The following is a 26,264-nucleotide window of genomic DNA, read 5'->3' as shown; positions in this document are numbered from 1 at the left end:
GGTTTGCATCTGTATTTCTGGAGCCCTGGGGCTCTTCAGAGGTGCTACAGGGGTCTAGGGAGGGGAATGTGTGCTGTTCCCCACTTTCTGCAATTTCTGTCTTGGGCGACCTATTTTCTACCTGCTTGTCTATTGGCTTCACATTAGCTTTGGTTTAAGAACAGATTCCGTGGCTTCAGAAAATGTTAGAAAACCATCAGCGGTTCCTGTCGGAGTTCAGTGGCACCAGGCTGAGGTTGCAGCTGGAGAACTGGGCCTCTGCATTCCCTGAGTGGGGAGGAAGTGCAGAGGCTGAGTTGAGGCATGAGTGGTATCCTGAGGCCTGGAAAGAGTGTCTTTTGTCGTTCTCTCTCCGGCTCCTGCCACGGCCAGCAGAATGTCACCTATTCAATGTTGCTCATTGCCCAGTGAAGACAGAGTGTGTCTTGCCTTGCAGAAGTCCTGGGGCAAAGCCATGACATTTCAAAGCAGGACAATCAACCAGTATAAGAGGGACTTTTTTTCTGGAGAAAATACTTTTTAAAAAATGTTTGCTTTCAAAGTCTGTGTGTGTAATATACTGTGTGACTAATAGAAGCAATGAGAGTCCAAGGTGGTGAAGTGATTGATCAATTGATGAGAAAGGCCCCTGCAAAATTTCTGTGAACAAATACTTAGTTGCAAGTGCAAATGTGCAAAGCAGTGTTCAAAAATATCCTATGAAAATATTTGGGAGCTGGGAGGTGCAGTGAGCCGAGAGGTGCATTGAGCCGAGATTGTGGAACTGCACTCCAGCCTGGGTGACAGAGCAAGACCCTACATAAAAAAAAATTGGGAGAGATATTTCAGTGCTAGGTCCAATAAATAACTGACTAATGGTAAAGAGTTAATAATATAATAATTTGTAATAAAACGGTATAATAATAATTGAAATCAGGGAAATTTCACCTGGCTAATTCCACATTCAAATGAGACCAAGAAGTTGACTGGAAGGCAATCCATGCGGTGGCTCTGGAAGGGAGCCTGGCTGAACAGTGACCAGTTTTTCTTTTTTCTTTTTTTTTAAATTTTATTTTTTATTGTATTTTAGGTTTTGGGGTACATGTGAAGAACATGCAAGATTGTTGCATAGGTACACACGTGGCAGTGTGATTTGCTGCCTTCCTCCCCTTCACCTATATCTGGCATTTCTCCCCGTGCTCTCTCTCCCCAAATCCCCACCCCCCACTGTCCCTCCCCCATTTCTCCCCAACAGACCCCAGTGTATAGTGCTCCCCTCCCTGTGTCCATGTGTTCTCATTGTTCAACACCTGCCTATGAGTGAGAACATGCGGTGTTTGATTTTCTGCTCTTGTGTCAGTTTGCTGAGAATGATGGTTTCCAGGTTCATCCATGTCCCTACAAAGGACATGAACTCATCGTTTTTGATGACTGCATAATATTCCATGGTGTATATGTGCCACATTTTCCTTGCCCAGTCCATCATCGATAGACATTTGGGTTGGTTCCAGGTCTTTGCTATTGTAAAGAGTGATGCAGTGAACATTCATGTGAATGTATCCTTATAGTAGAACGATTTATAATCCTTTATAATCCTTTGGATATATACCCAGTATGGGATTGCTGGGTAAAATGGAATTTCTATTTCTAGGTCCTTAAGGAATCGCCACACTGTCTTCCACAATGGTTGAACTAATTTACACTCCCTCCAACAGTGTAAAAGTGTTCCTATTTCTCCACATCCTCTCCAGCATCTGTTGTCTCTAGATTTTTTTAATGATTGCCATTCGAACTGGCATGAGATGGTATCTCAATGTAGTTTTGGTTTGCATTTCTCTAATGACCAGTGATGGTGAGCATTTTTTCATGTTTGTTGGACTCATGTATGTCTTCTTTTGTAAAGTGTCTGTTCATATCCTTCACCCACTTTTGAATGGGCATCTTTGTTTTTTTCTTGTAAATCTGTTTTAGTTCTTTGTAAATTCTGGATATCGGCCCTTTGTCAGATGGGTGGACTGCAAAAATTTTTTCCTATTCTGTTGGTTGCCGATTCACTCTAATGACTGTTTCTTTTGCCATGCAGAAGCTCTGGAGTTTGATTAGGTCCCATTTGTCTATTTTGGCTTTTGTTGCCAATGCTTTTGGTGTTTTGGTCATGAAGTCCTTGCCTACGCCTATGTCCTGATTGGTTTTGCCTAGATTTTCTTCTAGGGTTTTTATGGTGTTAGGTCTTATGTTTAAGTCTTTAATCCATCTGGAGTTAATTTTAGTGTAAGATGTCAGGAAGGAATCCAGTTTCTGCTTTCTGCACATGGCTAGCCAGTTTTCCCAACACTATTTATTAAACAGGAAATCCTTTCCCCATTGCTTGTTTTTTGTCAGGTTTGTCAAAGATCAGATGGTTGTAGATACATTGTGTTGCCTCCGAGGCCTCTGTTCTGTTCCATTGGTCTATATCTCTGTTTTGGTACCAGTACCATGCTGTTTTGATTACTGTAGCCTTGTAGTATAGTTTGAAGTCCGGTAGTGTGATGCCTCCCACTTTGTTCTTTTTACTTAGAATTGACTTGGCTATGCAGGCTCTCTTTTGGTTCCATATGAAGTTTAAGGTGATTTTTTCCAGTTCTGCGAAGAAGGTCATTGGTAGCTTGATGGGGATAGCATTGAATCTGTAAATTACTTTGGGCAGTATGGCCATTTTCACGATACTGACTCTTCCTAACCATGAACATGGAATGTTTTTCCATCTGTTTGTGTCCTCTCTTATTTCGTTGAGCAGTGGCTTGTAGTTCTCCTTGAAGAGGTCCTCTACGTTCCTTGTTAGTTGTATTCCTAGGTATTTTATTCTCTTTGTAGCAATTGTGAATGGCAGTTCGTTCTTGATTTGGCTCTCTTTAAGTCTGTTATTGGTGTATAGGAATGCTTGTGATTTTTGCACATTGATTTTGTATCCTGAGACTTCGCTGAAGTTGCTTATCAGTTTCAGGAGATTTTGGGCTGAGACAATGGGGTCTTCTAGATATACAATCATGTCATTCACAAATGGAGACAATTTGACTACCTCCTTTCCTATTTGAATACCCTTTATTTCTTTTTCTTGCCTGATTGCTCTGACTAGAACTTCCAGTACTATATTGAATAGGAGTGGTGAGAGAGGGCATCCTGTCTAGTGCTAGATATCAAAGGGAATGCTTTCAGGTTTTGCCCATTAAGTATGATATTGGCTGTTGTTTTATTGTAAATAGCTTTTATTATTTTGAGATACATTCTGTCAATACCTAGCTTATTGAGGGTTTTTAGCATAAAGGGCTGTTGAATTTTGTCAAAGGCCTTTTCTACATCAATTGAGATAATCATGTGGTTTTTGTCTTTGGTTCTGTTTATGTGGTGAATTACGTTTATAGATTTGCGTATGTTGAACCAGCCTTGCATCCCTGGGATGAAGCCTACTTGATCATGGTGGATAAGCTTTTTGATGTGCTGTTGCAATCGGCTTGCCAGTATTTTATTGAAGATTTTTGCATCTATGTTCATCATGGATATTGGCCTGAAGTTTTCTTTTCTTGTTGAGTCTCTGCCAGGTTTTGGTATCAGGATGATATTGGTGTCATAAAACGATTTGGGAAGGATTCCCTCTTTTTGGATTATTTGAAATAGTTTCAGAAGGAATGGTACCAGCTCCTCTTTGTATGTCTGGTAGAATTCGGCTGTGAACCCATCTGGACCTGTGCTTTTTTTGGGTGGTAGGCTCTTAATTGCTGCCTTGACATCAGACCTTGTTATTGGTCTATTCAGGGTTTCGACTTCTTCCTGGTTTAGGCTTGGGAGGAGGCAAGTGTCCAGGAATTTATCCATTTCTTCCAGGTTTACTAGTTTATGTGCATAGAGTTGTTTGTAATAATCTCTGATGATGGTTTGAATTTCTGTGGAGTCTGTGGTGATATACCCTTTATCGTTTTTTATTGCATCGATTTGGTTATTCTCTCTTTTCATTTTTATTAATCTGGCTAGTGGTATGTCTATTTTGTTGATCTTTTTGAAAAACCAGCTCCTGGATTTTTTGAAGGGTTTTTTTGTGTCTCTATCTCCTTCAGTTCTGCTCTGATCTTAGTTATTTCTTGTCTTCTGCTAGGTTTTGAATTTTTTTTGATCTTGCTCCTCTAGCTCTTTCAATTTTGATGTGAGGGTGTCAATTTTAGATCTCTCCTTGCTTCTCATGTGGGCACTTATTTCTATATATTTTCCTCTAGAGACTGCTTTAAATGTGTTCCCGAGATTCGGGTACATTGTGTCTTCATTCTTGTTGGTTTCAAAGAACATCTTTATTTCTGCCCTCATTTCATTGTTTATCCAGTCAACTTTCAAGAGCCAGTTGTTCAGTTTCCATGAAGCTGTGCGGTTTTGAGTTAGTTTCTGCATTCTGAGTTCTAACTCGATTGCACTGTGGTCTGAGGGACTGTTTGTTATGATTTCCATTCTTTCGCATTTGCTGAGGAGTGATTTACTTCCATTTATGTGGTCAATTTTAGAGTAGGTGTGATGTGGTGCTGAGAAGAATGAATATTCTGTGGATTTGGGGTGGAGAGTTCTGTAAATGTCTATTAGGTTTGCTTGTTCCAGGTCTGAGTTCAAGTCCTGGATATCCTTGTTAATTTTCTGTCTGGTTGATCTGTCTAATATTGACAATGGGGTGTTAAAGTCTCCCACTATTATTGTGTGGGAGTCTAAGTCTCTTTGTAAGTCATCAAGAACTTGCCTTATGTATCTGGGTGCTCCTGTATTGGATGCGTATATATTTAGGCTAGTTAACTCTTCTTGTTGCATTGATCCTTTTACCATTATGTAATGTCCTTCTTTGTCTTTTTTGATCTTTGTTGCTTCAAAGTCTATTTTATCAGAGATGAGAATTGCAACTCCTGCTTTTTTTTTGCTCTCCATTTGCTTGGTAAATCTTTCTCCATCCCTTTATTTTGAGCCTTTGTGTATCCTTGCATGTGAGATGGGTTTCTTGGATACAGCACACCAGTGGGTTTTGGCTTTTTATCCAATTTGTCAGTCTGTGTCTTTTGATTGGGGCATTTAGTCCATTTACATTTAGGGTTAATATTGTTATGTGTGAATTTGATACTGCCATTTTGATGGTAGCTGGCTGTTTTGCCCGTTAGTTGATGCAGATTCTTGATTGTGTTGATGCTCTTTACCATTTGGTATGTTTTTTGGAGTGGCTGGTACTGGTTGTTCCTTTCTATATGTAGAGCCTCTTTCAGGAGCTCTTATAAAGCAGGCCTGGTGGTGATGAAATCTCTGAGTACTTGCTTGTTTGCAAAGGATTTTATTTTTCCTTCACTTATGAAGCTTAGTTTGGCTGGATATGAGATTCTGGGTTGAAAGTCCTTTTCTTTAAGGATATTGAATATTGGCCCCCACTCTCTTCTGGCTTGTAGGGTTTCTGCTGAGAGATGTGCTGTGAGTCTGATGGGCTTCCCTTTGTGGGTAACCCAACCTTTCTCTCTGGCTGCCCTTAGCATTTTCTCCTTCATTTCAACCCTGGTGAATCTGACGATTATGTGCCTTGGGGTTGCTCTTCTTGACGAATATCTTTGTGGTGTTCTCTGTATTTCCTGGACTTGAATATTTGCCTGCCTTGCTAGGTTGGGGAAGTTTTCCTGGATAATATCCTGAAGAGTATTTTCCAGCTTGGATTCATTCTCTTCGTCACATTCAGGTACACCTATCAAACGTAGATTAGGTCTTTTCACATAGTTTCACATTTCTTGGAGACTTTGTTCATTCCTTTTTACCCTTTTTTCTGTAATCTTGCCCTCTCATTTTATTTCATTGAGTTGATCTTCGACCTCTGATATCCTTTCTTCTGCTTGGTCAAGTCTGCTGTTGAAACTTGTGCATGCTTCGTGAAGTTCTTGTGTTGTGTTTTTCAGCTCCATCAATTCACTTATATTCCTCTCTATTTTGTCCATTCTTGTTATCATATCGTCAAATCTTTTTTCAAGTTTCTTAGTTTCTTTGCATTGGGTTAGAACATGTTCTTTTAGCTCATGGAAGTTTCTTATTACCCACCTTCTGAAGCCTGATTCTGTCATTTCATCACACTCATTCTCCATCCAGCCTTGTTCCCTTGCTGGTGAGGAGTTGTGATCCCTTGTAGGAGGAGAGGTGTTCTGGTTTCGGGCGTTTTCATTCTTTTTGTGCTGGTTTCTTCCCATCTTTTTGGATTTATCCACCTGTTGTCTTTTTAGTTGCTGACTTTCAGATTGGGTCTCTGGGTAAACTTCCAGTTTGTGAATGATCAAGTTATTTCTGTTTCTTAGTTTTCCTTCTAACAGTGTGGCCCCTCTGCTGTAGGACTGCTGAGGTCCAGTCCAGGCCCTGCTTGCTTGGGGATCACCTGCAGCAGTGGTAGAACAGTAAAGGTTGCTACCATTTTCTTCTTCTGCTATCTTTGTCCCAGAATGATGCCCACCAAATGTCAGTCTGTTCTCTCCTTTATTAGGTGACTCTTAGGATATACAGGGGTCAGGGAGCTGCTTGAGGAGACAGTCTGTCCTTTATTGGACTCAAGTGCTGAGCTGTGAGCTCCATTGTTCATTCAGAGTTGCTGGGCAGGTACGTTTAGGTCTGCTGCAGCAGAACTCATAAACTCCCTTTTTTTTTTTTTTTTCCCAGGTGCTCTGTCCCAGGGAGTTAGGACTTTATTTATGAGTTTCCGTTGTGCTGCTGCCTTTTTTTTTTTTTCTTTCAGGGCTGCTCTGCCCCATGAGGAGGCAGCCTAGTCACTGTCTGCCTGCAGAGGCTTTGCTGAGCTGCTGTGGGCTCTGCCCAGCTGCCATGTGATCTTCCCTGCAATACTGTTTATATGGGTGTAGTTAGAACTGCCTTGGCAATGGTGGCCCGCCTCTGTAATAGCAGACTCTCTCAGTAGTGGCAGGTTGCCTCGGCAACAGCGGGTTGCCTTGGCAATGGCAGGCTGCCTCAGCAATGGCAGACTTCCTCCCTAGTGGTGGAGTGTCTCAGTAATGGCGGACACCCCTCCCCCACAGAGCTGGACCGTCCCGGTTTCAGCTGTGCTTGCTGTGAAACTCTCAACCCAGAGCGTTTTCAGTTACTGGTTTTTTGTGTGTGTGGAGGGGGGGCGGGGAACCCGCCGAGCCTCATCACCTGGCTCCCTGACTCAGAGTCTTTTTTTTTTTTCTTTTAGTTTAACGGTCAACTCTCTCCCAGGTGTTCCAGTCACCTGTTGAAAAGGCGCCGGGATCTGTGTGATTTCTTGTGCGGCAACTCACTGCACTGCTGCCGGCGCTGAGATTCCTGGCGGGTTTTTTTTGCCCAGGAATCTCCTGGCCTGGCTCCCTATTTCAGTCCCCTTTTAAATCAGATGAATGGGCGATCTGCCTTTTCCGGGCTCCAATTGCCAGCTAAGAGGGCACCTGGACCAGTGTATTTTGTACGGAGAACTGCCACGCCAGGGCATTGGCAAGCAGCCACGCGGGCCAAAACAGCTGTGCTGGCGACCTGTGGGGCTCCTCCGCCTGGGAATCTCCTGGTCTGTGGGCAGTAAAATTCCGTCTGGAAATGCGGCGTCCACTCACCCTCTGCACTTTCACTGGGAGCTGCAATCCTGAGCTGTTCCTAGTTGGCCATCTTCCTACCAATCCTCCGGTTTTTCTTTCTCATCAACTCTAGCAGTGCAGGTAGGGATGTGTGGTGTTTGGATGGATGCTGGAAAACTAACCCTCCTTTGGTGATGAACGATTCCCCTTTGATATGTCGGGGTTTCCTAAAACCTTTCAGGACCCCTCAGCACTAATGTTAGGTGCTCGGCATTACAGACCCACCTTTAGCATGGGAGTAATGGTAAATACCAGCCAGAGGGGATGACAGAGATGAAAAGGAAGAGCATGTGTGCCTGCCCCTCATGATGCCACCAGGAAAGCAGGGGGGACTTCAGGGTCAGGGCCCAGGGAGAGCACTTCGGAGATGAATTTCTAGATCCTTGGTCTCCTGGAATGCTTAATTAAGGCCTCTTGAACTTGCTGGGCTAGAGAAAGATGAGCTGAGACCCTGGAGTTAGTTAAATTCCCAGGAGTGCTTTCATTTTACTTTCTGGGGACTTGGGTTTGGAATACTGCAAGATCCAGCCTCAGGGTCTCTGTCCACAATGAACAGCTTCCTTGGGAGCTTGGCCAGGCTCGATTTGTTGGGCATAGGGGAGAGTTGGGGGAAAGCACTGGTAAGAAATAAGCCCAAACCATGAATCACCCCTTTCCTCCTAAACAAGCTACTGTTAAGAGTGAAGTTTCCAGAGAGTTTTTGGCCATCAGCACTACAATTAGGAAAGAAAAGCCAACCAATAAAAACAAATCTAACCACAGACTAAATCACCACTCTGTGATAACCCATCCAACAAAAGCATGATCCAGGATCCAGCCAGAACTGATTTCCCAGCATAAGACCAGCCTGGGCTTTCTGAGCTCTCTAGAGGTCTAAGAAGATCCCAAAAGACCAGGAAAGGTGAGCTCGGACAGGGTTCATGCCGTTGGGTTTGCCCAGGTATTCCTAGTGTATACCACCAGGTGCTCCTGGCTAACTCACAGGAGCCTGAGCCATTCTCAGAAGTGTCCCAGTTTAGATCATAAATTGTATGGTCATCTTAAAAAAAGAAAGAAAGCAACTGAAAATAATCTGCTCACTCAAGACTTTAGCAAGTCGGCTCTCAATTCTCTTCCTACGAGAGATTGGCAAACCATGGCCTGCGGGACAAAGTCTGCCCTGGTCCTGCTTTAGTATAGCCCATGAGCTAAGAATGGTTTTTACATTTTTAAAGGTCATTTAAATGAAAACAAATATGTGACAGAGATCACAGGTGGCACACAAAACCTAAAATATTCACTAGCTGGTGCTTTGCAGGAAAAGGTTGCCGACCCCTGACCTGGCCACTTGATCTTATAGCTTTGGATAGAGGGCTGGGATCTTGATGTCCTTGGCCCCAAAGAATGTTGACAATTCTGTATCCTCATCCTACCTTTGCCAAATCCTGGGCCCCCAGTGCTGGAGAGGCAAAGCAGTGTTTGTGGAATGAACAACATCAATGCAAGCATGTCACCAGAGAATCCCATGCAGAAAGCAAAAGGCATCTGTTGAGATTCCTTCTCTCTCTTCTCCTCCAAGGGAAGGTGACAAGAAGAAATGAGGTTTAAAGTCTTCCTGTGCCACACAGGGTTTCTATTCTGGTAGAAGGGAGCGCTGAGGCCAATAATTCTGCTTCTCTCCTGGAACATCCTTGTAGCCACTGTTCCTTGGTGGTTTCCTTCCACCAATTTATCCCGAGGTTTAATCAGGCCCTCAGAGACCCAAATCATTTTATTCTAACTTTCATACTTTCATGCGGTCTGTGGTTCTGGTACATGCTGAGGAAGCCCTTGGGAGGAATGCATCTTTTCTTGTAAAAAAATGATTGTGTTCACCCCCTACCCAGGACTGCATCTCTCCAGCATGAGGGACTACGTTTTAGAATCACCATCTTGGTTTCTCAGTTCTATGAGATTGATTCTGGTTCACGAGGACAGTTATTAGAAAAGAGACCTGTGTTGTCCTCCTGGCTCAGTCACTGATGGGCTCTGGGACTTGAGGAAACTCACTGAAAGCCATTGTCTCTCCCTCCCCACTCCTCTTTCTCTCTTTTATTTATTTATTTTTTTGGAGACAGTCACACTCTTGCCCAGGATAGAGAGCAGTGGTACAATCACGGCTCACTGAAGCCTTGAACTCCTGGTTCAAGTCATCTTCCTACCTGAGTCCCCTGAGTAGCTGGTACTACAGACACAGTATCACAGCCAGCTATTTTTTTAAAAAAATTGTGGAGATGGGGTCTCACTACATTGCCCAGGCTAGTCTTGAACTCCTAGCCTCAAGCGATCCTCTGTCCTTGACCTCCTGAAGTGCTGGGATTACAGATGTGACCCACTGTGCCCAGCAACCTTCCTCTACCCATAAAAAAGAGAACTCTCTGACATTTCTTCCTTGCCCAATCACTGAGGATGTGATGAAGTCCAAGTGATTGTCTGGAATGTGATTCACTTCTGTGATTCTGAAAGGACACAAATAGTGTACGTGGTGCTTCTTATGAGTGCATATATTTAGAAACCTCTTTAAAATGAACATGTTGGCTGACTCTCAAAAGAATTCAGGGCACTGCTAGAGCCCCTGGTCCCCTTATTCCTACAAAACATGCTCAGGGCCCCTTCAGCAGAGCCACTAACAGAAAATGGGAGGCCAAGGAGGTCGGTGGCAAAGCTTGGATTGGAAGCCAGACTTCTTGAATTCCAATTCCTGCCAGTGGCTCTCCATGCTCACCAGAGCAGTTATCCAGAACATGTGAATGTCCTTCATAGGGACTGGGGGAAAAAGCATCTGGCACTGCTTTGTATATGGAAGGTGAGTGGTAAATGTTCAATTGAATTAGTCAGAGCTGGGCATTTGCTATTCTGGAGACATTGCTCTAGAAATGTGTTTTTCTTTTTCTTACGTTGTTTTTATTCCAGACATCCCTGAGGTTTTGGTCTCACAACTTATGATTAGGTAATGATTATTAAAACCTCATTGAACCTCAAATAGACATTCACGAAAACCAGAGTTAACGTCTCCACCCTTCCCACGTCTGTGAAGGCAAACTGTGGGCAATGTGTGAAAATCTTGAGTTATGTACGGAGCTCACTTTTTGCATCTACACACTAGCTGCTAAACTTAAATACACTCTGCCTTTCCACTAAAGCCACCACCCACTTCCCTGGGGTGGCAAAGGACTCGTTGACATAGAACTTCAAGATGCAATTTCCCACCCTATTCTGTCTGCATCTTGTTCTGAACTTTGGAAAAACAGCAGCTCTGGAAATCTCACTTAGGGTGAATATCCACTACCTACCAAGGTCTGGTTTGTTTTGCTGGTTACAGAGTTTGTTTGCTTAAGCAGTTAAAAGCTATGATAGCCACTTAGAGTTTTCCTGCTTTTGTTTGAATACATCTGTCTGCACTGTACTTCAAGTGCAAATGACAGGATAAGAATGCCTGTGACCTTGGATCATTCAAAATGGGTGCAGAATAACACTAGCCCCTGGATCTCTTCCCTGGCACTTACCTTCTTAGCTATGCTGTGACAACTTTAAAAAAGCAGTTATCTCCTTCTCTGCTTTGCATCTTTAACTCGGACATTGACTGTGAGCTTTCTCTTTGGAAACCTAAGATCTACATGTGGAAATGTATTGATTTAAAATATTTCTCCGCTTCCTCTGGCTCTAAGAATTGAAGGACAGTTTCAGTTTTGTTTTGTCTACCTTTATTACATTTTTGCTTTTGAGATACAAACAAATCTCTCATACCACACAAAAAAACATCCATTCTTGTGATTTTTAAAGTGCATTTCCCCTTGAACTTTGTGTACAAAAATATTTATCTTTTAAAATATGCAGAAATTTCTTGACAAGGCACTTTTTGGTATAAAATGAAGATGAGTCCTTGGTTCTACATTCACATTGAAGTAAAAGTGAAACATCATCACAGCTGCATTCCCAAAGCCCTCAGAGGTCCAGCAGTCTCTAAAATCTCATCAACAAGACCGAAAACATTCACGGCTTTACAACCATGGCCAGGAAAAACTGCCCATAACAACAGCTGTCCTTCCCAGTTCCAGATGTGTCTCACTGTAGGAAATTAAGCTGTCAAATTGTCTTCGTGAGACCCTGCAAGATCCCATCATCCATGTAACTTCTTATCTCCAATTTCAGTGATCATGTCAGGAGACGTGATCGGAACTCTCCCAGAACGACATTTGGGTGAGAAATTTTAAAAGAGGAAACAAGGCAACCAAGGTTTTCATTCCCTATCCATTGAGAGGGAAGATCCAGAAAATGGGCACTTCCAAAAAAGTGAACACTTTTTTGATTGATAAACATATATCTACCATTTAATGTCCATGTGACCACAACTAATGCTATTTTCAAAAAGAAAATGGTTTGAAAAGATCAAACCACAGAGCATTCTTTTAACAGTTCCAAATTTACATCTTCTAAAAATGTATCATATTTTACCACCATTAAAATGAAATCTTAGTGGTAAAATAAATTCTGCCACTGACTCTGAAACTGTTTTAATTTCTGGAGAAATGCACAGCTCCATTATTTCTCACCAGCTCCTGTAGACCAATAACTAACTTTTTAAATAAAGAAACCCACTGAAATTCTTCATGTCTTCCAAGAGATGCTGAAAGCTTATTTATTAAATATCTGTATAGAATCCAGCTTATTTATTGTTCCCAATTTGCAAATGCTCCCCAGGGCACTTGAGGGAATAAATACAAAACGAAACTGAAGTTGCTTCCCTATTCCTGGACAACTGCACCTGTGACAAGTGGCTGGTCTTTCTGGGGCAATGGGAAAAGATTCTGGGACTCGGGGTCCACTTGTTACCATAACCAAGATCTGTCTGAAGATAAACCTACAAGTCAGGCTGCAGTGAAGTCTCCAACTAAGAAACCTGTCACCCTCTGAACTATGTAGGCTTATCTACTGATGATGAGCTATCAAACAGGGAGAGAATCCATTGGTGCAGCTCCTGAGGCCATCTGAGAATTTCATGGGACAGAACGGAGACAAAAGGAAAAAGACTGTTTCCAGCAGGAGGATAGTAGGGGAACAAGTGGTAAACAGAAGCCAGATAGAAGACAGTATTCTTCAGACCCGCATACATCACTGAATGACAGCCCTGATGAGGAAAGTCAGGCAAGTAGAGTCTTTTATTGGAGAAGAGGGGTCTTTGCAAGCAGGTGAGGACTTGCCTTCTGAACTGTGCAGTGGGGTGAGCATCCCAGGTGTGCTGGCTGGGGGCTTGCAACCAGCGCCCCCAGCAAAAAAAAAACCTGGTGTGAGCTGAGAGAAAGAGGGTTTATGGCTGCTTTAGAAGAGATAGTTATCAGTGAATTACCATATTTCAAATTTTGACATGGGAATGTCTTAAGATCATTATTAGGTAAAATTAAACTGACTTTATTAAACAGAGTCACTTTGAGGCCTTTTTCTTATGAGCACAGAATGATCCTTAGTTGGGTAACATGTCAATGACAGCACACTCTGCCTTTCCTGCATTGCAGGGAGGGCACTTCTTAAAGTAAAATTCAGGACCCACATGAAATCAGTTTTGTTTCCATCTTTGTATGATTTATGCCATTAATAGTTCTGATCACCAAATTTATAACATTTAAAGTACTGTCTGTGTACCTGATGTCTGGTATGTCTATATAAAACCTAGTTCTGCCCAGTAACAGCATAAGGTAAAAATATTTTTTCCCCTAAAATTATATTATCTTGTAATCCTAGAGTGTTACCTGCCTGGGAGAGGTACAAAAAGCAAAGCATTAGATTTCAGGCTAAGAACAGCCAGTTTTAGGAATAAGAATTACATGAAACAGCACTTAAGATCATCGAAAAAGTCAAGGCATTTTAAACTTCAGAAACAAAAACAAAAACAAAACAAAAACAACCTAACCCAACCACAAAGCTCTAGGAGGCAAGGCACTCCATATCTGCCTGTTTGTTAGTTATGTACAAAGCCACATATGAGAGGTCTTTTCAAATTAATCTAGAAAATCCAAGCACAAGACTCTTAGCTTGAAAAGCCTGACAGCTGTGCCTCCAAATCCAGGCAACTGTGCTTCCACTCCTCCTCTTGCTTGCCTTAGGAAGCAAGATCTCACTTTAGTAAGATCAGGCAAACAGAAAATAAGAGTCATTTAGCCAAACTCCAAAAACAAAAATAGAAAAAAAAAAATCCAACTTCCTACAAATATACATGTAAAAAAATATTTTTAAAGCACCCCTAAGTAAACACCAATCTTACTCAAGAAAAATCACAGGTTTGGGCTGTATCTGAAAATGAATGTCCCGGAGGTCTCTCTTTTTTTTTTTTTTTCTTTTTTTGAGACACAGTTTCACTCTGTCGCTCAGGCTGCAGTGCAGTGGCATGATCTCTGCTCACTGCGACGTCCACCTCCTGGGTTCAAATGATTCTCCTGCCTCAACCTCCCAAGTAGCTGGGATTACAGGCGCCCACCATCACACTTGGATAAATTTTGTATTTTCAGTACAGATGGGGTTTCACCATGTTGGCCAAGCTGGTCTCAAACTCCTGATCTCAGGTGATCCACCCGTCCTGGCCTCCCAAAGTGTTAGGATAACAGGCGTGAGCCCCGGAGGTCTCTTTTACAACAGCACTAACCAACAGACTTTAGTCCAATATGGTTAAGAACAATTAATCTCTGAAATTTCAGAGATGGCAAACATTTAAAATAATGTATAACACCTTGGGTGAGGTTTTTCTCCCTTATCCCTTTACATATTCACACACCATAAATAAGAACACCCAAATCCGTGTCCCTGGGTGCTGGTAAAATGTTCTAGATATTGTAAATCACAGTCAAAATAAAACCATTTTCTGAAGGCTTCGAGGAGATATTGGATCTGCAAATCAAATGTCCGAAACACAGCAGAAAAGATGACTCTTCAGGAAGGGAGATCCAAAATTCTTTCATAAAGAATGAGACAAACCAGCCAAGCAAGTTAAAACAAATCTTGTCACTGAGCCTTCCAGCAACTCAGGGGAAATGTGGGGACTTGGAGAGCTCCTCTCAGAAGGCAATAGGAGAAGCTGAAAGTGTCCCCACTCATGACCGTCCTGCCTTGTCAGAGCCCCGCACTCTGTGACACTGCCCAGGAGCCAGTGGCTTTTGATGACTGGTGTGTTGCTCTCCGCTGGAATAATCTACAGGGCCAAGAAGAGGGGAGAGGAAATGCCTGTTTCAATCACAAGCTAATTTGCCTTTATCATCTTTTCCTGAACATCAAATGCAAAAGATGAACGTGCAGAAAACAGGAACCAATCTCATTTCTCCTCTGCAGTTGCATTAGAAATATGCATCAGGTCAGTGTGTCACAGTGCAGAGAAAAAGCATGAAGTACACGTAGACGGGGGACCTGCAGCAGCTTGCAGGAAAGGCCTGGCTAGCAGAAAGCACCCAAAGATGAACACGACGAACAGTGAGGGTCCGACAGGAGGCGGCAGGGGCTGAGCGGCTTTCAGCGACTGATGTCCCACATCTGATTGAAGAGCAGAAGAGAGACTCCTCCAGCTTCATCAGCACTGGCACAGGCTTGGTTCCCTTTCCAGCACTGACCTGCACAGACACTCGTGGCTGCCACAGTGCCAAAGCGTGCCAGCCACCACCACTCCTTTGAGTGCGACACCGGTTGTGTAATCTGAACCTGGCTGGATTTGCTGGTTTATGAAGTAAAGAGGATCCTTTGATTTTCCAAAACTGGGCCTCATGGAAGTCCCACTTTGCTCTTCCCTGGCCTTCCATCTCCACTGCGCAGTGAGCAGAGCTAGGCTTGTCTGCAGCAGCTCCGCCACGCCCTGTCACCTGCAGTCACTAGTAGTAGGGCCCTAGCTTTTCGTATCCCAAGTAACTTGGCCACTCTGGAAACAGACCATAGGAACACCGAGGGCTTCCAAACTGGTCAAAGGATATTCCCAAATCCGGTCCATTGTTGGGCTTGGTCGTTCCCTGGGTAGACTTTAACTCAGCCCGGATGATTCTATAGTTCTTGCCTCTGTTGCTGTCCCAGTGTGTCTGTCCATTGCACTCGTAGCACACAGCAAATTCCATTCTTTCATAAGACTGAATCTTCTCGGGCAAGCTGATGTCGAAGGAGAACGTGTCCTTGTCTGAACCGGCGTAAGTGTCCTTCACATACTGACAAGGAAAGTCTGTGTAGCTCTTCCAGGTGTCAAATGTCATCCTTATTTTCACGGTCTTCTCAAATGCAAGGTTCTGAACCTTCACAGTGCCTGCGATGGCCTTGTCCTTGAGCACGCAGTTCTCGAGGCAGACATGGTCAGCCTGAAGTCGATTTCTAAAGTCTAAGTAATCTGCAGAGGGCTGGGAAAAATCCAGAACAAAGCTCTCGCTCTCTGCTGTCGTCAAGCTCACAATGTTGTCTAGGAGCTCGGTGATGTTGAATGGGATATCTAGCGGGTCATCAAATTCTGAGAACACTTTGACCATTGTCAGGGCCAGCCCTTGGTTGTCTGCGAAGGACACCCGCTTTTTCACCTTCTTCTCCTGGACGGCCGGGGCCACCATTCCACTGGCTTCATTCTTGCTGCTCAGCTGAATACAAGGCCTCAGTGGTTTGCTGGGCTTTGGTGAGATCTTAAAGGCAAACCTCTCTCGACGCAAGGAAGGGGCCATGCAGTTGTATCTGCACTCGATATCCACAGCCATCATGGAGCTAGATGAATAGGCTAGAATCCTAGAAAGAGAGAAGAGAGAAAACAGCAGAGCGATCAGATCGGATAGGTATGTAAACGCATTATTCCAGCAGGGACTGGCAAACAATGTTTCCTTTTATCTCTGCCCACATGGCTACAGGTCAGGATTAACTCCAGTGTGGTCCAGCACAACACCGGTTTTAGGGAAGATTATGTTGGGGAGGGGACAAGATGGGGGATTCAAGGTTAAAACAAAAGAGTATGCAACTCACTAGTTTTAAAACTAAATGAACAGGTTTTTTCATCAGCATTTCTTGGGGCCTTCCGTTGGCTAATGTGCCACAGAGGATCATTAAAAGGGCATATACTGTTTTAAAATTTCCCAAACCTATTTGATTATAAAGGTATCTTCCATAGATAACTGTCCTGAGGGACACTATTTATTTATGTATTTTTAGAGACAAGGTTCCCTCTGTCGCCCAGGCTGGAGTGCAGTGGTGTGACCACAGCTCACTGCAGCCTCGATCTCCTAGGCTCAAGTGATCCTCCCACCTCAGCCTCCCAAGTAACTAGGACCATAGGCACAAGTCACCATGCTTGGCTAAATTTTAAAATTTTTTTGTAGAGACAGGTCTCGCTATGTTGCCCAGGCTGGTCTCACACTCCTGGGCTCAATCCATCCTGCTGCCTTGGCCTCTAAAAGTGCTAGGATTACAGGTGTGAGCCTCCCTGTCCACACTTTATTAATTGAGAAGTAAAAATTGTGTATTCTTATGGTATACACCATGATGTTTCTATATATGTATACATCGTGGAATGGCTAAATCAAGCTATTTAACATGCATTACATCACATGTTATTTTGTAGTGAGAACACTTAAAATCCACTCTCAATAATTTTCAAGTATATAACGTATCATTACTAAGTGTAGTCACCATATTGTACAGTAGATGTCTTGAATTTATTCCTCCCGTCTACCTGAAATTTTGTACCCTTTGGCGAAAGGATACCTTCTCCAGTCCCTCCACCCCCAGCTTCTGGTAGCCACCACTGTATTCTCTGTTTCTATGAATTTGACTGTTTCCGATTCCACATATAAGCAAGATCATGCTGTATTTGTCATTCTGTGCCTGACTTATTTGCTTAACATCCTCCAGGTTCATCCATGTCGGCACAAATGACAGGATTTCCTTCTTTTTTCAAGTCGAATAGTATTCCACTGTGTTTATATATCATGTTTTCTTTATTCATTCATCCGCTATTGGGCACTGAGGTTGATTCCATATCTTGGCTTGGTGAATAATGCTGCAATGAACATAAGAGTGCAGATAACTCTCTGATACACTGACTTAAATTCCTTGGAATATATGTCCTGTGGTGGGATTGCTGAGTCATAGAATAGTTCTAGTTTTAGTCTTTTGAGGAGACTCCCTACTGTTTTCCATAATGGCTGTACTAATTTACATTCCCACCAGCAGGAGACAAGGGTTCTGTTTTCTCCACATCCTTGCCAATATTTATTGTCTTTGGTCTTTTTGAAAATAGCGATCCTAACAAGTGTGATGTGACATCTCTTTGTGGTTTTATATTTGCTACAATCCGATAAAAAGAAATGGATTCATCCCACTAATATGGATTGGGTGTTTCCCATATGCCAGGCATCCAGCAAGACAGTGGGATTTAATCATGAAGACAGATACAACCCTACTTTCATTAAGCTTATGGTAGGATATTTTTTTTTTTGAGACGAAGTCTCACTCTGTTGTGCAAGATGGAGTGCAGTGGCACAATATCCACTCACTGCAACCTCCGCCTCGCAGGTTCAAGTGATTCTCCTGCCTCAGTCTCCTGAGTAGCTGGGATTACAGACATGTGCCACCACACCCAGCTAATTTTTGTATATTTTTAGTAGAGACGAGGTTTCACCATGTTGGTCAGGCTGGTCTTGAACTCCTGACCTCATGATCTACCCACTTTGGCCTCCCAAAGTGCTGAGATTACAGGTGTGAGCCACCAAGCCAGGCCAGCTTATGATAGGTTTTTAAATGTCAGGAAGCCATTCTTTTAAAAAGAACTAGCAGGCCAAGTGCGGTGGCTCACACCTGTAATCCCAGCACTTTGGGAGGCCAAGGTGGGCAGATCACAAGGTCAGAAGTTCGAGAGCAGCCTGACCAACATGGTGAAACCTCGTCTCTACTAAAAATATAAAAATTCACTGGGCATGGTGGCATGTACTTGTAGTCCCAGCTACTCGGGAAGCTGAGACAGGAGAATTGCTTGAACCCGGGAAGTGGTGGTTGCAGTGAGCAGAGATCACACCATTGCACTCCAGCCTGGGTGACAGAGTGAGACTGCCTCTCAAAAAATAAAAATAAAAAGAACCAACAATTTAGTATTTTTAAACCTTTAACATAGGTGAATATTTGTTTTTTCCACAAGTGAAAAATAGCCTCTGTAAGAATAAAAATCAAATAATATCATGCTAAAAGAAGATAAATCTGAGTTAACAAAAACTATATTCTTCTATAAGTAAAAATAAGTAAAAAATATTAAAGACAAACTGTGAAAATATTTCACAATAAGCATAGCAGCAGAGCCAATACCTTAATATGTAAAGTGTTCTTACAAAGCAATAATACAAATATTCCACATAGAAAAGTAAGCAAAGAACATGAATAGAAAATTCATGAAAAAAATTTTAAAGTGGCCTATAAATATGCAAAATGCTCAACCTTATTATTAATTTAAGAAATTTAGATTAAAAACAATGTATGTTTTTACCTATTAAATTATGAAAAAAATTTTAAAAGATAATGCAAACTTTTTTTTTTTTTTTTTTAAATACTGGGTTTTACTCTGTCACCTAGGCTAGAGTGAAGTGGTGTGGACACGGCTTATGGCAGCCTCCATGTCCTGGGCTCAAGCAGTCATCCCACCTCAGCCTCCCAAGTAGCTAGGACCACAGGCACAAGCCACCATGTCCGGCTAATTTTTAAAAAACATTTTTTATAGAGACAAGTTCTCACTATGTTGCCCAGGCCAGTCTTGAATTCTCAGACTCAAGCAGTCCTCCCACCTTGGCCTCCCAAAATGCTGGGATTGATAGGTATGAGCCACTGTGCCCAACCAATGCAAACATTTTCATTAGTTTAAATTGGCACAATCTTTCTAATTTTTGAATCATTTTTATTCTAATATCACATAGAGACATTTATCCTGAGTAAAGAATTAAAAAATGCATAGAGGTTAATGTACTAAAATGTTCAGTGCCACATTAGAGGGGCGAAAAAGTGACAATAACCCCAATGACCAATAACAGGGACCTGGTTAAATCAAATGCACTACATCCATGTGATGTACTTTTATTTTTATTATTATTTTTTTTCCTTTTTTGAGACAGAGTTTCACTCTTGTCACCCAGGCTGGAGTGCAATGGTGTCATCTCTGTTCACTGCAACCTCCACCTCTCAGGTTCAAGTGATTCTCCTACCTCAGCCTCCCAAGTAGCTGGGATTACAGGAGCCTGCTACCACACCTGCTTATTTTTATATTTTTAGTAGAGACAAGGTTTCACCATGTTGGCCAGGCTGGTCTCGAACTCCTGACCTCAGGTGATCCACCTGCCTGGGCCTCCCAAAGTGCTGGGATTACAGGCAGGAGCCACCATACCTGGCCCATGTGATGTAATTTTATATCATCATTAAAGCCATTGTTTTAAAAAAGAATTAAAATGAATAGAAAAAGATATATTTATATATATATATATATATTTATGAGAAAGAGACAGAGAGAGTGAAGACAAATTGTACATAGTTCATAGAAACTAGCCTTGTGGGGAAAAATGCAGTTGATCCTTGAATGACATGAGTTTGAACTTTTTAGGTCCACTTATGCTCAGATTTTCTTCTGCCTCTGCCACCCCTGAGGCAGCAAGACCAAGCCCTTCTTCTCTTCTTCCTCCTCAGCCTACTCAATGTGAAGAGGGTGAGAATGAAGACCTTTTTGATGACCCACTTCCACTTAATGAATAGTAAATGCATTTTCTCTTCTCTATGATTTTCTTAACATTTTCTTTCCTTTAGCTTACTTTACTATAAGAATACAGTATACATTACATATAAAATACAAATATGTGTTAGTTGACTGTTCATGTTATTGGTAAGACTCTGGCCAACAGTAGGCTATTAGAAGTGAAGGTTTTGGGGAGTTGAAACTTATATGTGGATTTTTGACTGTGTTGGAGGCTAGGTTCCCCTAGACCCCATGTTGTTCAAGGGTCAACTGTATTATGTAAATGCAGAGAAAAAAGACTAGAGATATATTTAAAATCAGAATACCTAGGTGACAAGATTTCAGGAATTTCTGGTTTCCTTGTTTGTATTGTCTTATATCTTCTAAAATAATATTGCGTCTATCATCAGAACAAAATGAACCTTAAAAAAATCCTCAAATATTTTAAGATATGCCAAAAACCCATCCCAACACTACTGTCTTACTAAAGCTGAGCACTTTTTTTGAGACAGGATCTTGCTGTGTTGCCCAGGTTGGAGTGCAGTGGTGCAATCATAGTGTACTGGAACCTCAAACTCCTGGGCCCAAGCAATCCTCCCACCTCAGCCTCCAAAGTAGCTGAAACTACAGGTGTGCACCTCCATGCCCAGCTAATTTTTCAATTTTTATAAGGCAGGGTCTCACCATGTTGCCCAGGTTGGTCTCAAACTCCCGAGCTCAAGCAATCCTCCCGCTTCGGCCTCCCAGAGTCTGAGCACTTTTTATCATTCTAATTACCAGGACAAATTTATATTTTGATTTGGCAGTTTCAGTGGAGTAAATTAAGGAAATGAGTGACAAGACTAGGATTAAAATCTCAAGTCTGAGAATCACAGAACACAGGATCTGGATGAGTCCGCAAACCTGTCTCCCCTCCCTATGGCACAGGCGTAGGTCTGTGATGATGTGTTAGGGTGCTCACTCTCGAGCAGTCATGGCCACCCGGAGAGGTGACAGGCAACATGTCAACTGTCTTCTGTCAAGAGCTGGGACCACTGGTTCAGTCCAATAAATGACCTCTCATTTTCACCTTTTGATTGTGATTAACCAAACACGTAAAGAAAAAATGTGAGAGAACAAACACATATCAGATTTGACCCCATTTTTCCAAAAGTCGAGCACTTCCCTGGGGATGCAAGAAGCACTAACAGATGGCCAGTCAGAGAAATGCACATATTCAGAACCATATAAATTTTTTTTTTAATTTTTAAATTTTTTTTTTTTTTTTTTTGAGACGGAGTTTCACTCATGTTACCCAGGCTGGAGTACAATGGCGCGATCTCGGCTCACCGCAACCTCCGCCTCCTGGGTTCAGGCAATTCTCCTGCCTCAGCCTCCTGAGTAGCTGGGATTACAGGCACGTGCCACCATGCCCAGCTAATTTTTTGCATTTTTAGTAGAGACGGAGTTTCACCATGTTGACCAGGATGGTCTCGATCTCTTGACCTCGTGATCCACCCGCCTCGGCCTCCCAAAGTGCTGGGATTACAGGCTTGAGCCACCGCGCCCGGCCTCAGAACCATATAAAACAATAACTTATGGCCAGAATGCAGATGCTTAAACATGCATTTTAAAGGATATCTGTCTCACTGTTTCCCCTCTAAGAAACTCAATCTAGTGAAAATTTTAAGGGCAAATATGCTTTCAATTATGTGTTCTTATACCCACATAACTGTTCTGGAAAGGAAAGTTCTGACTGAATTAGGCAAAATAGGTTTACACAGATTCAATGGATTGACTAACAGGTTCAACGTTTAAAAAAAAAAATCCTATACTTACAAATTATCTAAATTTTAGTTCTTGTTCTTCACAAAACTGTGTTGGAATTCTAACCTCAGCTCTAACTTTAACACAAGTAGTGTTTTTGTTTTGTCTCATTTTTTTTGCCCCTGAGACGGGGTCTTGCTCTGCACCCAGGCTGAAGTGCAGTGGAGCGATCTCAGCTGCAACCTCCACCTCCCAGATTCAAGCAATTCTCCTGCCTCAGTCTCCCGAGGTGCATGCCACTGTGCCTGGCTAATTTTTGTATTTTTAGTAGAGATGGGATTTCACCATGCCAGGCTGGTCTCGAACTCCTGACCTTGTGATCTGCTTGCCTCAGCCTCCCACAGTGAGGAGATTATAGGTGTGAGCAACTGTGCCCGGCCTCATTTTTAGTTAAGTATGAAAACCAAACGAGGCTATATCTGTTATCCCAGTGACCCCCACTCTACCCATCCTTAACAATCTGGGTGTGAATTGAGGGAGGAGGGGTTCTTCTTTACAGCTTCCTCCTCACCTGAGTTAGCACAGGTCAGCTGCAAGTTCTCTATGCTCCTCCAACAAGCCTGTAAACCAATCTCCTATGTACTTTCCTGCATGTTAGAAAAAGGCTTGGAAACTCTCAAGATACTGTGGAAACAGAATTCCAAAGCAAAAGGATCAATCAAAGAATCTACACACTTGCAGCCCACGAAAGCCACTGTCCCAAGTTCTAATCCTGCAGGCTGAAGAGACTTAGCTGAAGACCTTGGTAGAGTTCCATTCTTTCAACCTGGTGGCATAAATTTGCCCCTGAGATCCCTTTTATCACCAAGTTGTAAGAACAAGCAGAAGTTTGGGTTGGAGAGGCCAGGCTCTAGTCAGAGCCAGAGCAAATTAAACAATTTTGCCAGCACTTGCAGGAGCCAAATTGCTATTGCAAGATTCTTCCATGAAGGGCAAAAGTAGGGTTATGATGGCCCAGGAGGGCTACTGCCCCAAAGACATTGCACAAGCAAACTCAGTCTAGAATCACTTCACTTTGTTTGTGTGTCACCATAACTGCAGGTGAGGACACTAACCTGTGTGGCCTCAATCTGGGGTGTGACTCAACTGTCAGTCATCTTGCCTGTCCTCACAGACAGATTCCAGCTTTTCTTTCCCTGATCATTGTCCAAGAATCAGCACACCAAAGTGTTGGTTTGATGCAGGCTTTCCTGATCTGCTCAGGAATTCCCCAATAGATGGTGACAGGGATGGTTGCCGTCATTCGGAAGAACTCCTAGCAACTGAGCTGTGCAAGGTAATATTAAGTTACTGAAAAGAAAGCACCTGGACAGGTGCTTCTTTTGCAAATGACATGAAAATGATCGGTTCTAACACAGGATGCACCAGGCTGCACCCCAGGCCTCCTCTCCTGACAGACTCTCTGGCTGCTCCAGCTCTGTCCTTTTCCCAGGCCAGGGAATATGAGTCACCAAAGTTGGCCAGGAGACAAAAAAAAAGAAGAACCAGAAGCTATGGACATACATTTGAACCAGGAGAGCAGGACAGTTGCAGGACAGGAACAAGAGTGTATGAGTGCTGCTCCCAGGTAGGTATGAATTCTCAAAGACGGGCTTCCATAGAGATGCCTCAGAGATAAGGGATCAATTTCCCTGGTGAGGGACTGGGCCATGCTTCAGGGTAGATTTCAGTATTCATGGCTAAGACAGGGCAGACCCTAACACAGCATGGAGATAGATTTCCATAAATGCTTTCTCTGTTCCACTAATGACAGCACACCTTCTCAAGACAGCTGGCCAAGGTTAGGCAGCCATGGTGATTTTTCTTGAGAAAACTACAGACCTGCACAGAAAATAACCCCATGACCTTCACGGTTTCAGGCAGCTAAGCTACTGACTTTCTGGCTGTACCTTTTATAGGAAACAAATCTTTTTTAAAAAATTAGGGCCACATTATCCCCTCCATTCACTCATTCTCTCTCTCTCTCTTCTGATAACACACACACACACACACAGATGCACAAACAACCTACCAGGAACACTGAAAACTGCCAAATTGCATTAAGTAAACATTCATAACCAGGTTATAGTTTTCATTTTTAAAGATATGGCCACCTACCTCCCTCCAATAATTCTTTATTCCCTTCCAAAAGGTTTGACTGATCCAGAGTGGAGAGAGTGCACGTCTCTCCCCTTTGTGCTCAGACCATGGGGCCCTATTCACACAGCCTTAAAGGCTACTTGTACCCCTTGATTCCATCCTCATCATCCAAAGCATATTGGAGATTGATATTTGTGAATGAGGTTGCATATTCTAGGAAAAAGGCAAGTTCAAATGACACCGCCCATGCCGTTGAAAAACATACAAGGGAAAACAGGGCACTAGGCTAAGAATGCCCGCACCTTGCTGTGCTACTTCAGCGAGTCACTCAACCCTTCTGGGCTTGAGGTGCCCCTCCAAGGTCCCTGCTGGACCTGACGTTGTATGTTGCGACCCATGCCTGGTGACGCTTCTCTTCCCTCTAACTTTTTTCCCTAAATACCTCAACTGTACTTTTGTGGTAAGTCCTCCAGCTGTATTCACTTTAGTTTTGGCTCCTGGACAACTCTACCCAAGGAACCGTTCCTTCCTCTCCTCCTCTTCCTCCCAGGCCAAAGCCTGACTTGTCTCTTCTGCTGCACCCTGGGTCTCCCAAGCAGACTCTGCCACTCAGACCACAGTCTCCAATACCTTCCACCGACTCTCCCAGTTCCCAAGTCCAGTCTTTCCTCTTTTCTCCACTTTTTCAGAATACAATGCCCTAACAGGCCCCAAATCTCCCGGTAAGTCATTACTGGCCCCCAATCGCTCTTTAGCAGCTACTGTGCCATCCACACCCCTTTCTTTGGGTTGTAAAGGGAGACAGGAAAGGCCAGTGCTCTCCAGGCTGGAGGATCCCAGAAGTCACTCTCCGACCCTGTCCCTTCCGTCCAGCTCAGCCAGGGCTGCACTCCGCCCCCAACCTCCCTACAAGCCTCCTTGGCCTCGCGCTGCACCCACCTTTTGGGCGGCGGAAAAGCCCCCTCCCCAGTTCGCTCGCTTCATCGGAGAGCCTGCAGGGTTGTGGCAAGGGCGGCCACCGCTGCCCGACTACGTGAGCTTCGGTGTGTCCGGGAGGCAGGGCCTGGGCTGGGTTCCCGGAGATGTCGGCGGGGGGAGGAAGACGACAAGGAGGAGGAGCCTGTTATCGCACCCGGGTGGGGCCGACAACCGGGCAACCCCGGCCGGTGCGAGCAGCGCGACGCCAGCACCCTCCCGTGGCCGTCTGGCCCCCGCAGGCCCGGGACGAGGGATCGTCCTAGGTCCCGTCGCCCTCGGCGACCTGAGACCTGAGAGCCTACCAAGTGCATTTCCTCACGTTGCATAGGGAAACTGAGGCCCAAAGAGAGACGAAGCGGCTTGTTTTTAAGCTCCAAACACCACTACCCAACTTTGGAGACATCTCCGGACCTGTCGCGACCCGGGCCTGGGAACTTGTGAGAGGCTGGAAACCAGAACAACAGGTGGCAAAGCAATCAGCTGCCCAGCCGCAGCTCCCGGGTCACCGTCGCAGCGGGGCCCAGCAGCTCGGTGGAACACGTGGGCGCGCCAGGCGCATCCCAGCTGCGGTCCCTGAATCGCACTCTCCACGTTGAAGCAACAGCTCCCTGGGGCCCACCTAGAGTGTTGCAGCGCCGGCGTGACAGTGCAAGTCTCACGGTGAAAGTGTAGGTGGCAGGAACCCAAACAGGTCCCCGCTGCACGCCCTCGCCTCGGTGTCCCCGGCCCTTCCCTCGGACTCGAGGCTTGGGGAAGTACGTACCGGGTTCAGCTCATAAGTCCCGAGGGCAGACGTGCCAGCCTGCGGCAGCATCCGCCCGCTGGGCGGTGGTGGCGGGGGAACAGGGACAGCAGTAGCGATGGCAGGAGCCGGGCGCCAGTCTCGGGTTCGCGCCCCCAGCGGGCGGCCGCGTCAGTCCGTAGGCAAGAGCGGTGCGCTCGCCTCCTACCTCTGGCAGTTACCCGGGACTCCAGCTCCCCGCGGCCGCTCTGCCCCCTTTAACTTTCCGGCCACCTCTGGGGACTCAGGATTCCATCCCGGACCCCATTTCACGTGAACGCCCCCCGCAGCCAAT

At 44.1% G+C, this 26,264-nt stretch overlaps 1 protein-coding gene across 2 annotated transcripts; it reads right to left on the bottom strand.

Moving 5' to 3' along the window:
- Nucleotides 1–11,312: 11,312 nt before the first annotated feature.
- On the bottom strand, nt 11,313–26,223 carry PPP1R3B (protein phosphatase 1 regulatory subunit 3B). Of its 2 annotated transcripts, none has more exons than XM_032288314.1 (2): nt 25,952–26,223; nt 11,313–16,355 (listed from the first exon to the last, which is right to left on the bottom strand). In XM_032288314.1, exon 2 carries the CDS (start codon nt 16,328–16,330, stop codon nt 15,473–15,475), a length of 858 nt encoding a protein of 285 aa, XP_032144205.1. In that variant the 5' UTR covers nt 16,331–16,355; nt 25,952–26,223; the 3' UTR covers nt 11,313–15,472. The 2 variants fall into 2 exon arrangements, with proteins under 2 accessions (XP_032144205.1, XP_032144204.1); XM_032288313.1 differs by lacking the exon at nt 25,952–26,223 and adding an exon at nt 25,150–25,288.
- Between the last annotated feature and the right edge of the window lie 41 nt (nt 26,224–26,264).

The sequence above is a fragment of the Sapajus apella genome, unplaced genomic scaffold (genome assembly GCF_009761245.1).
Source record: "Sapajus apella isolate SASKATOON/1434 unplaced genomic scaffold, GSC_monkey_1.0 scaffold21, whole genome shotgun sequence".
Taxonomy (NCBI): Eukaryota; Metazoa; Chordata; class Mammalia; order Primates; family Cebidae; genus Sapajus; species Sapajus apella.
Note: the sequence above shows the minus strand (reverse complement) of the source record. Positions and strands in the feature narration are given on the sequence as shown.